The sequence below is a fragment of the Pipistrellus hanaki genome (genome assembly GCF_964339955.1).
Source record: "Pipistrellus hanaki genome assembly, chromosome: 9".
Taxonomy (NCBI): Eukaryota; Metazoa; Chordata; class Mammalia; order Chiroptera; family Vespertilionidae; genus Pipistrellus; species Pipistrellus hanaki.
Window position 1 is genome coordinate 75,035,922 of NC_140511.1, and position 14,305 is coordinate 75,050,226.

At 49.9% G+C, this 14,305-nt stretch overlaps 2 protein-coding genes across 11 annotated transcripts in view; one reads left to right on the plus strand and one right to left on the minus strand.

The window, feature by feature from the left end:
* Positions 1-14,305, plus strand: part of LOC311627872 (uncharacterized protein) — a 389,410-nt gene that overhangs the window by 115,609 nt on the left and 259,496 nt on the right. The gene's annotated exons all lie outside the window — the stretch shown is intronic.
* Positions 1-14,305, minus strand: part of PPFIA1 (PTPRF interacting protein alpha 1) — a 53,497-nt gene that overhangs the window by 25,144 nt on the left and 14,048 nt on the right. For 7 of the 10 annotated variants that reach the window (XM_084894532.1, XM_084894529.1, XM_084894531.1 and 4 more), the window contains exons 6-16: positions 14,190-14,291; positions 13,741-13,962; positions 11,873-12,019; positions 9,950-10,084; positions 8,983-9,057; positions 8,545-8,628; positions 6,061-6,192; positions 4,626-4,688; positions 3,814-3,893; positions 1,989-2,124; positions 68-291 (exon numbers count right to left, since the gene is read on the minus strand). In XM_084894532.1, coding sequence (XP_084750658.1) covers positions 68-291; positions 1,989-2,124; positions 3,814-3,893; positions 4,626-4,688; positions 6,061-6,192; positions 8,545-8,628; positions 8,983-9,057; positions 9,950-10,084; positions 11,873-12,019; positions 13,741-13,962; positions 14,190-14,291 — 1,400 coding nt within the window. The remainder of the gene's footprint in view (positions 1-67; positions 292-1,988; positions 2,125-3,813; positions 3,894-4,625; positions 4,689-6,060; positions 6,193-8,544; positions 8,629-8,982; positions 9,058-9,949; positions 10,085-11,872; positions 12,020-13,740; positions 13,963-14,189; positions 14,292-14,305) is intronic. The other 3 variants (XM_084894533.1, XM_084894535.1, XM_084894530.1) reach the window with 1 other exon arrangement.

Here is a 14,305-nt window from a genome sequence, read left to right on the forward strand (position 1 = left end):
TCTAAGTGGGGTACAGTTTCCCGGGGACACTGTGTGCAGGCATAACCCCATGTACAACCCCATGTACCTGATCTCCTTGTTGATGGCGTCCAGCTGCTCCTGCAGCATCATGGCCAGCGTCTGAGCGTCGGCCTGCCCGCTAGGCGACAGCAGCGCGGACGAGCTGAAGAGTGTGTCCCCTTCATCCTCGCCGTCTGACAGATCGACATCACTCTCAAACGCCTGGGCCACGTTGGCCAGGACGCTGGCTTGCTGGGCACGCTCCCAATCCTGCTCGTTCAGAGTCTGTACCTGTGAACAGAGACCCCATCTCAGCAAAGACGCAAGAGTATAACCACAGTCAGAGCAACTTTAAAGAAGTCAAAAGTTTTCAAAAAATTTTAAATCAAGCCCAAAAGATTCTTGAAAAAAGGGCCATGCTACAAGTTGCTGGTGTCCATCAAGATTAGCCAGTGTGTGTGTGGGGGGGGGGATTAGCCAGTGAATGTTAATTTAATTAGCTAGTGAATGCTCATTTAAGTTAAAATAAAATGTTTAGCCTGGCTGGTGTGGCTCAGTGGTTGAGCATCAACCTATGAACCAGGAAGTCAGGGTTTGATTCCCAGTCAGGGCACATGCCCAGGTTGTGGGCTCAGTCCCCAGTGGAGGGTGTGCAGGAGGCAGCCAATCAATGATTCTCATCATTGATGTTTCTGTCTCTTTCCTTCTCCCTTCCTCTCTGAAATAAAAATATGCTAAATGTGCATATATATGTATACACACACACACATACATATATACTCTTAAGAATAAATAAAAGATAAATAGTACTGTTGACCCTTGAACAATACAGGGTCAGGGGGGCAAACTCCCTGCACATCAAAAATCCACATAAAAGCCGAAACCGGTTTTGCTCAGTGGATAGAGCGTCAGCTTGAGGACTGAAGGGTCCCGGGTTCAATTCCGGTCAAGGGCATGTACATTGGTTGCGGGCACATCCCCGATAGGGGGTGTGCAGGAGGCAGCTGGTTGATGTTTCTCTCTCATCGATGTTTCTAGCTCTCTATCCCTCTCCTTTCCTCTCTGTAAAAAAAAATCAATAAAATATATTTTTAAAAAATCCATGTATAATTTTTGATTCCCCCAAAACTTAACTACTGACAGCCCACTGTTGATCGGAAGCCTTATTCTTCACTACTACTTCTAGACTACTGATTGGCATTGTGTTAGATTAAGAGGTCATATTTTATTAGAATTTCCATTCTCTAAAAAAAATAGCACACCTTAAAATTAAACTTTTAGATAGAAAAAGGGACGAGGAGGGAGGGAAGAAGAGAACGTGACCTATTGAATTGACACTAATTCAGAACCGTCTCAAACACGTGAGGAAAGGGGACTTGTGCAGGTGACAGGAAGAGGAGGGAGCCCTTGTGCAGCAGGTGACAGGGAGAGGAGAGAGCCCTTGTGCAGGCCGGTGATGGGGAGAGGAGGGAGCCCTTGTGCAGGCCAGTGACAGGGGGAGGAGGGAGCTCTTGTGCAGGCCGGTGACGGGGGGAGGAGGGAGCCCTTGTGCAGGCCGGTGACGGGGGGAGGAGGGAGCTCTTGTGCAGGCCGGCGACGGGGAGAGGAGGGAGCCCTTGTGCAGGCCGGTGACGGGGAGGAGGGAGCCCTTGTGCAGCAGGTGACGGGGAGGAGGGAGCCCTTGTGCAGCAGGTGACGGGGGGAGGAGGGAGCCCTTGTGCAGGCCGGTGACGGGGAGGAGGGAGCTCTTGTGCAGGCCGGTGACGGGGGGAGGAGGGAGCCCTTGTGCAGGCCGGTGACGGGGGGAGGAGGGAGCTCTTGTGCAGGCCGGCGACGGGGAGAGGAGGGAGCCCTTGTGCAGGCCGGTGACGGGGAGGAGGGAGCCCTTGTGCAGCAGGTGACGGGGAGGAGGGAGCCCTTGTGCAGCAGGTGACGGGGGGAGGAGGGAGCCCTTGTGCAGCAGGTGACGGAGAGGAGGGAGCCCTTGCCTTGGAAGGCTCGTCCCGCAGCGCCGCCACGCGGCCTTTCTGGGGGCGCCGCAGCACTGCGCCGCTGCCGTACGAGTCCGTGGGGCCGTCCGCCACGGAGAACCTGAAGTCTGGGACGCTGCCCAAGTGGGGTCGGCTGAAACACGGGGGAAAAAGCGTTATTTCAAGAAAGTGAACTTTGTTGGCCAGGCCAGACCTGTCAATCTGGGAAATAAGTTCACGGCAAGGTCTCCACGGAGGGGATGTTGGGGCCTCTGCTCGCTCCAATGCCCACTCCCCGCCAATCTTTCCTCTTCCAGCCCCTCCAGGAGGGAAACCTCGATGCCCGGGGAAACCAATGCGACGCCGCCAAGGTGACCCTCAGAACTGTCCCGTGGTCAGGCTGTGCAGCCTGGGTCACTTCCTCTTTCTCCCCGACTGACCAGGAGGCACACCGCATGTCACTCCTGGCCTCCAACTGCTTACTTTCCCATCTGCCAACCACCACCGTGTGAGGCTGCCCGGCCCCAGACCCCACCTGGGAGGCTGCCTCAAGTGCACCCTGGAGGTCCTGCTGAGGAGCCCGAGCCCCAGCTGGCACTGACAGGAACTGGACTTGGCAGCCTGCTTTCATGTTTCTGAGTCGAAAGCACAGACCAGTGTGCAATCAGATTAGCAGACACTCAACGCTGTTGGCTAGAGAAATCTCCCCAATAGTGGCCAGGCCTGGACGCCTGGACGGAGATGCTGAAGGAGCCACTAGCTGTCCCCCAGGCAGCCTGCCAAGAACCTGGTCAGCGGGGGAAGGCGCACTGCCCAGAGTTCCGCCTTCACTGGGCAGGGCACCGCACTCAGTCCTGCCCCCCGAATCTGGGAAACAAGGGCACTGCCTTCATTTCCAAAAGTCCTTAAGGTCTGGGGAGAGAAACCCACCCCCTGGTCAAAGTGAGTTAACGGGCCCCCTGGTGCCTGGACACATGACCAGCAGGGCCGGTGGGACATGCCAGCTCATCCCCTTCTGGTTCCCCCACTCTACATTCTTCTGAGAACTGTCTTTGGAACGCTGCTCAGACTTATTGCTTGCCTAGATGTCCACGTCGGAATTCCCTCTTTCCCTCGTTCCTCATAAACTGCTCCTTCCTCCTCCGCAGGTTCCAGCTGTGGGGGACTGGGCCTCGTTTCACACCAGCAGAAAGCCACGCGAAGCCCTACGCGTCATTCTGGATGATTCTCCGTCTCTCCAGAGTCCACAGTGCCTACTCCTGACACCGCTCTCCAGGCTGCTCGCCTCCCTGCTGCCACCACCTGCAGCTAGTCCCCTCAGGAGCGAGGCTCCTGTCCACAGGCCCCGTCTATTAGTGGAACCCCGTCATTGGCGCCTTTCCCACTCCGCCCTGGGCTATCTCCTCTCGCTCCAGAGGGTCACACACAAGATGACTGACCCCACTGCAAAGTCACGCCCAGAAGTTGAGCTCATGCCTCCCAGCCAACGTCTGTCCCAGGCGCTCTGTGCAGGGTCTTTTCTCACCTCCGGCTCCGCTGTGAAATCTGCGGGTCTGCCTTCTCAAAGCCTCTCCTGCCACTATCCCCCCACACAGCCTCTCCATCCCTGTGCCCGGGACTGTCACTCCTGGGGTCCGATGCTCAGCTGAGCCCTTGGCTTTGCCTGCCTATCCCTATACCGTCAGGGCCTCATTCCGCTGGGCCTTCCAGCGAACACACCCAGACATGGACTGATCACCCTGCCTCCCAAACCTCCTCCAGGTGCTGAGCCCGGCCTGACCTCTGGCCATGCGCCCTGTGCACACATGATGGGGCGGAGGCGGATTTTAATTGGGGTTCATACCTGTGATGAAGGGAAGCACCTCTGAGCCGCATCTGGCTCAGTTCAGCCCTCAAAGCTTCGATATTCAGTACCAGTTGATTCTGCAAAACAGCAAGTGACACCCACTGAAGATCTCAGGATGCTAATTCTTTCCACGATAGGTTAGCTGAACAGTGACAAGTACCAAGCTCTTGAATTCGCAGAACATTTTCTCCAAAAGTCCTCATGTAAACAGACCCCCCAACGAATAACTGCACACCTGCGCTCACCTACCATTTATATGCTCAACCTCCTTTCTATACACTGCGAAACATTAAGTCAGGCTGACAAAAAACGTTCCAGGCAGCCCTAAGCTGTGTCTCAGCGCTATCCCCAGGAGCTCCTATCGTGGCCACATGTGGCCATGGAGCACTCAAAGGTGACTGTAAAACACACTGGATTTCAAGCTTCATATGATAAAAAGCATGGGATGTAGCTCATCAGTTTTTATATTAATTACATGACAAAGTAACATTTCAATTCTGGGTTAACAAAATTAATTTCACCCGTCCTTGTACTATTTACATGTGGGCTGCTAGGATCACGCGTGGCTCAGTGTCTTCCTACTGGCCAGGCCTGTGCTACATGGAAGGTTTGTGGTTCTGTCGTAGCTTTCCCATGAAGCCAGAGGAGACAGTTCTGGGCCACGTGCACCAATCGACTCACAACCACAAGAGCAGTGGGCTGCACAGAGAAGCCGCCCTCAGCACCCCCCGCCGCAGCGGTCACAGCAGCACTGATGCAGCTCCATTCTGTTCTCAATGGGGGTCTAAATGGGTTACAGACTTAAGTACCTTATCATGTTGAGTTTCTTCTAATTGCTTTTTTGCATCTTCAACTTCACGTACGAGAGAATTCTGAAAAAGATACAGTGCTTTAGTGTTGAATCGGGACAATGCTCCATGTGGTATCGGATGGCTACGTTTCTGTTTAAAATAATGAAGTTCCTCAGCAAAGGTATGAGGCATATGAATGTACTACTGAGCAGCACCACACTCCGAGTGAGGGCAGAGGAACTGCGAACAGTCCCTGGTAAACTTACTTTTCCAACTGCCTTCCCAATGTTGGAGTGGCACATTCATTTTAATTGTTACCTTGGTCTGCAGTGACCGTTAGGCCATTAGGGAAAGCTGACATGGGTTCAAATGCAGGGTTCAGCTCCCAGAGAAAAACATTCCTGCCTGTCCAGACAGTGTAGCTTAGTGGTTGAGCATTCACCTATGAACCAAGAGGTCATGGTTTGATTCCCAATCAGGGCATATGCCCGGGTTGTGGTCTCTATCACCAACTGGAGTGTGTAGGAAGCAGCCAATCAATGATTCTCTCTCACCAATGATGTTTCTCTCTCTCTCCCCCTCTCCCTTCTGTTCTTCTCTGAAAGTAATAAAAATAAAAACATTCCTGCCTTTGGGCTGGCCCACTGATCAAGGATGTGTGTGACCAACCACCCTGTGCAGCGTGGACAATGCATTTCATGATGGGTTTTGTGTAAAATGATTGGGTCTCACCATCAGTAGAGATCACTGGTCTCTCTCACATGAGCAAGACCAAGTGCCAATCCCAACGAAGATTCTGGGGCTCATCTCCTGGTACACTGGTGCCATCAGAATAATTTCATTGACCTGGACCCCACTGGCTACCACTGGTGCTCTGACAGACCCTAGGAGCGCCTCCTCTCAGTCACAGCTAAGAATCCCATGGCCACAGCAACGAGAGCCCAGACACTTTCCAAACCAAATGGAAAGAGAGAAGGCAGGTGGTAGAATGGGACTCTGAGACAGAAATAAACTTCCAATGCAAGAGCAACAAAGGGGTGAGGGTCAGGCCCCCCAAAAGATTCTAGTGGAGAGGTTGGTAAACTAGGGCCTGTTGGCGAAATCCAGCCCACAACCTATTCCTGTCAATCAATTTTTATTAGAACACAGCCACACCAACTAATTTATATACTGCCTCTTTGGCTGCTTGCATATTCATTGATTAGCATGGAATTATTTTACTCTGTTTGAAATTATTAGCAAAAGCGTAAAGTATTTACTATCTGCTCCTTGAAAGAAACGGTTTATTGACTCCTGCTCTAGAGAATAAGAACGACAAACAGTTTTCCGTGTACACAAACTGCACAAGGACATGGCCCGTGAGGGCCTCTTCCGCTGGAAGATACTGTCTGCTTTCTGCACTGGCACTGACCGCTATGCATTGTGGGGCAGGAATGCCCTCGGGGCGACCAACCTTCTCTTCCAAAGCAGCCATCCTCTCCTTAAGGTGAAGCTGAAGTCTCTCATTCGATTCTGAAAGCAGCCTGTCAACGGTTTCTGATAAACGTTTATTATGTTCTTCATTCATCTTTTCTCTCTGCCGTGCCTAAAACAGGAGAAACAAAAACTTAGCACCCTGGCTGGTTTGGCTCAGTGGATGGGACTGAGGGGTCCTAGGTTCCATTCCGATCAGGGTACATGGCCAGGTTGTGGGCTCGATCCTCAGTAGAGGGCATGCAGGAGGCAGCCGATTGATTATCCCCATTATTCATGTTTCTCTCTCCCCCTTCTTCTCTGAAATGAATAAAAATATATTAAAACAAAACAAAACAAAACAAAACAAAACAAAACAAAACAAAAACTTAGCAACTTCCAGCAAAGGCAGGACCATTATTTTAGAAGTGCCAAGGGGCGGCGGTGTGGTGACGGGTGCCGCCAGCCCCGAGGCTGACCCTCCCAGTCGCCTGTAGTGAAGACAGGAGCACTAGGACCTACTCGCAGGTGCAGAGTCGCAGGGCGAGTCTGTGAGAGATCACCAATGAGAAGGTCCCATTGCTTCTGCTGAACGAAGCACTTGAGGGCCTCAGGAGCCCCTCCAATCAACTGGCGGACTGACTCAGGAGGCGGGCTGACTCAGGAGGAACAAGGGTTATGGGGATCAGATTATGCACACACTGGTGGAGCACCTTCCCTGCATGTCAATAGAAGTCTGAGTCTGGATTCAAGGAGAAAAGAATTTAATCCACAAAGCAAAAGGTAAAAAAGTTCATTTTGGAAATAACAGACTTTCACTTATTTTTCTTTATGTTCCTACATCTCTTGAATATTTTATAATAAAGATTTTTATTTTAAAAAATTACAAATACCTCAAATAATTCTAAAACGCATTAACAAAGTGATAAATCAATAAATAAAAACCATCACCCATTTCCTGGTTTAAAAAGCTTGTTTTTGCTCCATATCCTAAGTGTAGGGACAGGAAGTGCTAACAGGCAGTCAAGTTAGGGTGGGCCACTGGAGCGTGGCCAGGGGCTTCCCCAGGGCAGGGCAGAGTGGCCAGGGGCTGAGAGGCATAGGAGTGGTGAACTCCCACAAGAACTCGCTGCAGACTGTGCTTCGGTTTCCTCATCCATAAGATGTGGGTGCCACTACCTCCTTTTCTCTATGGCTTTGTAAGAGAAGACCATGCCTAACGCACTGCAGCCACCACCTGGAGGAGACCCCAAACCTTAAGGTGTTAACATACGAATATTTTAAGAGCAAAACTTAAGTTTCCTTTGAATTGCTTTAGTTATAAACAGAAACCCCATCTCACCACCTGTCCTTCAACTCTGTAAGCCAGTACTGAAAATAATAGAGTGACCCAAGTAGTGTGGTTCAGTGGTTGAGAGTCGACCTATGAACCAGGTCACAGTTCAATTCCCGGTCAGGGCACATGCCAGGTTGTGGGTTCAATCCACAGTGTGGGGCATGCAGGAGGCAGCCATTAATGATTCTCTCTCATTGATCTCTCTCTCCCTCTTTGAAATCAATAAAAATTAACAAATAAAGTGCACCCCTAAATAGACAAAAATCTAATTCTCCAAGAGGTGAATGTGTGCACGATCCTGTGCATGTGCACAAGCCTGTATTTGCATGAATCTGTGTATACCTGTGAAAGAGCATGTGTGCATGTGTGTGTGTGTGTGTGTGTGTGCACAGACTGCCCAGCACAGTCCCTTCATCAGAGTCAGAATCTTCTCTTTGTGGAAGGTCATGTCTGTTGCTTGGCAGTCCATGGCCAAGAATACAGGTTTCTGGTGAAAACAAAATCTAATAGCCTTGAACTGGGGCAGCCACTTGCTTTTCCCTGGATGTGCCATGCTGACTTCTGACTGACTCTGTGAAAAGCTCTGGATCCTCCCTGCACACGCCCCACCACCCTGCTTGCGGACTCCTTCCATCACGGCTCAGCCAACAATCCTCACGTGCAGGAATGTCCATCCCTATATATACCTTTACATTGAGAGTAATAATTTGCTATTTTGAGATAGAGGTCAGAAACATAACCTGAATTTGAGACTTAGGTGCCATATTCTAAGCAAGCAGACTCTGCCCTGGTCATTTCAGGGACCGCTGGCCAGCAACCTCAGTGTGCTTGAGGCTGGTCCGACTGGTCCCTGGAACAGTTCCCGACAGGCTCGTCAGGGCTGCAGGCAGCCTCCTTGGACATGGGCATCCATCTGCCCCCTGCAGGACTGCCCACAGGCACCAATTTCTCTCCTGCTCCCAATGGGACAAATGCTGCCTGTGTGGCAAGAGCCCCTACCAGCAGACAAGGCGCAGATGCAGCCGTGATGCACGCGGCAGGAGTGGAGAAGGGAACAGAGGCAGGGAAGGAGGGGAACTGAGCCTCCCGCCACGCGGCGCGCCCCAGGCCCCACGTGGTGCTGGAGCAGATGTATGGTTGGCCACGTACCCGCTGCAGCTCCTGGTTCTTCTCCTCCAGCTGCGCCTCCATCTGGCACAGCTGCTCCTCAATGTTGCCGTGTCTCTCCTCAGCCTGCCGGCAAGAACAGTATGTAAGTTCAACTAACAGTGACGCGACTGGGGGACTGCATGCTGCAAACTAACTAAAGCGGTAGCAGAAAGCACAGCATGCTCCGTGCGGCCTTCCACCACGATGGATGGAAGCGCTTCCTCACATCCACCAACACGTCCTGGTGGTGGCATGTGTCAGTGGGAGGCAGCTGCCCCTCGGGGTGGCTCTGGGTGCAGCTGGGTGCAGTGAGCTGTGAGGAAACTGTGCCTCCCGCCCCACGCCCAGGCTCGGGCTTCTTCGCGTCCCCTGTCCTGAGCTTGCGTGCTGAGTGCCATGGAGCGGAGCAGCGAGCACAACCCGACGCGGCACGACTACCTTCCTAAGCTGGGAAGTGAGTTCGCACAGTTTAGCTTCCTTAGCAGCAGAGCTTCCAGGAGACAAAAGGTCAGACTACAGGGCCGACCGGGGACAGGAGAGATGACAAAGACAGGAGAGATGACAGAGGAGGAGAGAAACCGAGACTTTAAACGCAGATCATGGTGGAAAGGAAGAGCTTCTGTCCCAGCTGTCAGCAAGAACTCGCTCACGGGTCTGTGAGCACTTGTGTCATCTGACTGATCTGAGGCTGGCCACGCAACATCCTGTCTGTCCTGCCCCACTGCCAGCTCCTGAGCTTGAGCCAATGAGACAAACCATCAGCAGGTGATCCCCACAGGTGCCTGGGCCGCTGGATCGCAGACCTGAGGCTCTCGTAGGCCCAGGAGGGCGGGGTGTCTGTGCTTATGACCGTGCTCCTCCTGTGGACCCACCCAGCCCGAGCACCAGGACAGCCTTCTGACATTGTCTTGTCATCTGCCTGCTTCCCCGGGGTGAGGATGACTCTGAGAACAGGCACTGTATCTTGCACACACGTAGCCAATATTTGTTGAACAAATGAATAAATTATTTAAAAACATTATAAATTCACATTGACTGTCTTTAGAAGAGAGTGGTCCTCCCCTTCTCCTGAGAAGCCCTTCCCTTCCTGTCCAGAAAGCTCCCATCTAGGGCCTTGAGCTGCTAAATTAACTCAAGAAGCAGCGACTCTTACTTAGAGCACCCACACTGGGGCCAAACAGTACACGTCTGACAAACTGGAGGGAAATCAACATCAGGATAACAAACAGATGGGGGCATGTCTGACATTTAAGAAGTGTTCCAATCTCAAACAAAATAGCACTAAAAACCAGCCTGGCTATTTCAGGGATTTGGACTACCAATGTAAGACCAATGACCAGGGTCCATGAAGAAGCCCCCCTCCAAATCCAAGCCCCGTGCTCAGAGAAGGAAGAGGGAGAAGCACCTTGGAGAGCGCGGCCACGCGCTGGGCCAGCTCAGCCTCCACCTCAGGGAGCGTCTCCGCCTTCCGCAGGGTCTGCTGCAGCTTCTGCTCCGCCAGCTCCAAGCGTTCCTGCAGCTGGCGGTTCTTATCCTCAGTCTGTGGAGAGAGCGCAGAGAAACAAGTGGGAACAGGTCTTCCAGCCATTCTGGTTGGTGTGTTTGTTTTAAAAAATATATATTTTTTTATTGATTTTAGAGAGGGAGAGGGAGATAGAAACATCAATAATGAGATAACCATTGATCAGCTGCCTCCTGTATGCCCCTTACTGATGATGAGCCTGCAACCCGGGCATGTGCCCTAATCAGAATCAAACCAGCAACTTCTGGGTGCAAAGGACGATGCCCAATCACCTGAGCCATAGCAGCTGGGGCAGCCACTCCATCTTTAATAAACTAAGACAAATCTGAATGCTGACATCAAAGTTAGTTTTGATGAGGGAACTCTTCCTGTGAAGAATTCACACCCGCTTTCTTGGGCTTGACTTCAATTGCAAAACACCTCTGGCCAGAGAACTTGCTTTTCCTAAGTTTCGTTAAAGAAATCTTCCAAAAAATATGTTCCTACACATTAAAGGAGCATGCTGATCCTCTTCCAGTGGGGACTGAGGAGAACCAGGCCCCTCTCTCAGCTGACCACCATGCGTGGCACCACCGCCTCAGAAAGGGAGGCCCCCCTAAGAGGAGGCCTATGAAATGCCTCTCAAGTTACTTTTGTTTTTAAATATATTTTTATTGATTTCAGAGAGGAAGGGAGAAGGAGATAGAAACATCAAGGATCAGAGAGAATCGTTGAGCAGCTGCCTCCTGTTCACCCCACACTGGGATTGAGCCTGCAACCTGGGGATGTACCCTGACTGGGAATCAAACTATGACATCCTAGTTCATAGGCTGACGCTCAAAATCATTGAGCCACACTAGCTGGGCTTAAGTTATTTTTGTAAATGTATGATTACTCTTTTTAAAAAAATCCTCATACTCTACAAAAATTTCAATGTAGAAAATGCAGGCAAAAGAATTTTTTTTTAAAAAGAAAGCTCAGAACTCATCTGTAAGTTCAGGTTCCTGAGACGTTAGCATTTGTTTACATTCAGCTTGCTTCCCTTTCTCTGCCTGCATATATAGGGGTAGGCAAAAGTAGGTTTACAGTTATAATGCATCTAATAATACAATAATCAGTACATAATAACCAAGAGTAAACTCTGTTCTGAGTACCACAATTTTAAACCTGTTCCACACAATATATTATGCTTTCAAACCCTCAGAAATTTTGTGACCTGTCTTTTAAACTGATTATTGTGAACATCTTACCTGCTCTTAAACAGTATTCCACATTCTAATTTACAATAGCTTCCCAGTGTTTTATTATTTTAACTTGGATACTAAGGATACACTTTATAGACAAACTCACTTTATTTTCAGAAGCAGATTCAGTTTTGGGGTTAACTCTGACTACCTGAGACTCCAGAGGAACAAGAAGGGGTGGCTGTGGAACCACCAGAGGTGAACGCTCCGGGCAGGCTGCCTTGCTAACCCTACCACTTACTGCCCTGACCCCAGTTACTCACAAGCAGCCACTGCCTTGAAATGGGAAAGTCTTTGCTATTCTGTTTCTTAGGTAAACAGGTTGCCAAACAACAGATTATCGTTCCAGTAAAACAAAACAGAAGAATCAAGGAGTGTAAGTAACTTCTATAAAATGGTAAAACCAAATCCTACATAATTAAAACTGTAAATTAAAATAACCCACACTTTCCAAACATACTAGTCGGAGATCATAAAAACTTTACTTTGGACTTGACGCCAACATGAAAGTCACAGGGAAAAGGGCTTTAACTTCCTTAGTAATTAACTGCTAAAGCGAGACCCAGGTCCGTAAGAACACTACCTGCCGATGCATAGAGTCCTTGTTGGCAATTTCGTTTTCCAGCTTGTCGTTGAGGTCGTGCACGGAGGTGGCCTCGCGCTGGGCTGCGAGGTAGCGCTCCTCCAGGGTGTTGATCCGCTCCTCCATGTCTTCCTTCTGCGCCATGGCCTACAGCATTCAGAGCGGGAGGTAAGTAACCGAGAACACGTCAACATGCTTAAGAGAAAACACTGGACTAAACCCTAACTTTCAAATCAGACATAAAATCAGTGTCTCCAAAATTAAATGGATAGAGATGTCAATTTTTAGCAATGTGAGTGAAAATGTGCCTACCTCAAATATCATAAACACGCACCTATACCAGTAGCCAGCACTTCCTGTCTGGCCACTCAGTTAACCAAGCTTATCATTTTCTACAGAATATTTCCAAAAAAAATGTACAAAATATTGAAATATTACACAAATTTCTCACGGTACAAGGGGTTCATCCACCAGGTCAAGATGTGGTTCCTCATGGATAAGACAGTCAGACACTAGTATCATTTTCTTAGGTACAAGTTGGATAAAATCACATCCAATTACCACAAAATTAAGGAAATCAGCCTGGCTGGTATGGTTCAGTGGTTGAGTATCCACCCAGGAAACAGGAGGTCATGGTTCTCCAGTAGGGGTCATGTAGGAGGCAGCCAATCAATGACTCTCTCTCATCATTGATGTTTCTATTCTCTCGTTCTCCCTTCTTCTCTGAAGTCAAAACATATATTTAAAAAACAAATGTAAGGAGATCGAATGAATGAATAGAAATGGAAGCCAAAGTTTAAGTTAAGTGGATACAGCCTTCAAAAGCCTAATTCTGTGAAAAAAATTCTCTTACATAGTATTGAACACTGAATCTAGGGCCGAACTTTCTGCTCATGCAATTCCTGCCCCCATGTAGAAATTCATTAAAGGTGTTTCCCCATTGACTAAGTAACTAATGTTAGCAAAGTCTTAATATTAAAAGTGACAGGTCTTTAAAAAAAGAAATTTTAAAAATCTCTGCATGTTACACCACCACATAAATGCTGCCCTTTGCCAAAGATCAATGCAACAATGTGACAGGTTACACTGTATCTACTCCTGTGAGGATCTGAAAGGCTCTTCCTGAGAGTCCTGGCTGAGATGTCTCCGGGAGTATCCGGGGAGAAGAGGTAGGGTGTCTGCCTTGTTTACAAAGAACAGCATAAAGTGAAGGGGGAGGGGAAGATGCCAGAGAAAGTATTCAGCCCTCACTGGCTTTATAATGATTAGTTCTTATAAATGCTTACACATATGGAAGGAACCGTCTGCCGGACAGAAGTGCATTTCTATGCAATGTGACAGCATGATCCTGATGACCCCCTGTGAGCACACTCACTGTCTGTCTGCCCCGGCAATCAGTATCATTGATTCCTTCGGGGGCAGGACATATAAAGGCTAGGTGATCGCTAACGCTCTGAACAGTCAGCAAACAACACAGACATCAGGTCAGTGAACCAGCAGCACACCAAACACCCACTTGATCACGTGTGCGTCAGGAGGAAATCTGAGCATGGTGGAGACTAGGTTCAGACCGCCCAGACCTTGCAGAAATCAGGACTCCACAACCAGGGCATTACAGTCACGCAGCAGCATGATCGGAAGGGTGGTCTCCTGTCCCTTCTGCCGCCGCCGGTCTAATGAGCAGCTGGATCAGTCTCCACCTTTCCAGACCTTGGGGAAAGGAGACTGCACCGCCAGAACGGGGAGGTCACCTATCACGGTCTCACAGCACCGTTCTGTTTTGCTGTTACGAATACAATGGTGCGAAGGTTGTTTCAGAACACCCAGCATTTGGCCCGATGATGGCCCTGCCGTGTGGGCTCGCTCACCTCCCGCACATCTCGCTGCAGCTTCGTGTTCACCTCCTCGGACTTGATGAGATCCTTCCGAGCGGTGTCCAGGTCCTCCTCCAGCTCCGCCACGTGTGTGGAGAGGGCGGCCAGGCGCTCCTTCATCTGGCTCTGCTCCCGGGCCTGCTTGTCTATGACTTCCTGCAGCTCCATCACTTTAGCGAGGTCTTCCTCGTGGCTTAAAGAACCATCGGAGGACCTCTGATGGGGAGAAAAGAACTCTTAAGCAGCCTCATCTGAGGAGCTAGGAAGCCAAGTGCTTCTGGGACACAGGGAGAGTCAATGAATGTTTGCAGTCAGTTGGACCACAACTTCCGCGGGCGCAGGGCTGGACTGCACTGGGCTGTGGCCCAGCGTTCCCCACAGTCCTGTGCAGACTGGACAGGTGAAACCAGGACTGAGAAAGAGAGAGAGAGCCGAGGACTTGCCTTTCCATTCGTGCTGGGTGTGTTTTCTTGTTCATGATTTATGTCAAGCACCCCATCTGTCAGTGTTTTTTTCTGATTATTCTGTTCTTTAAGAATCATCAGCTAAAACCAAAAAA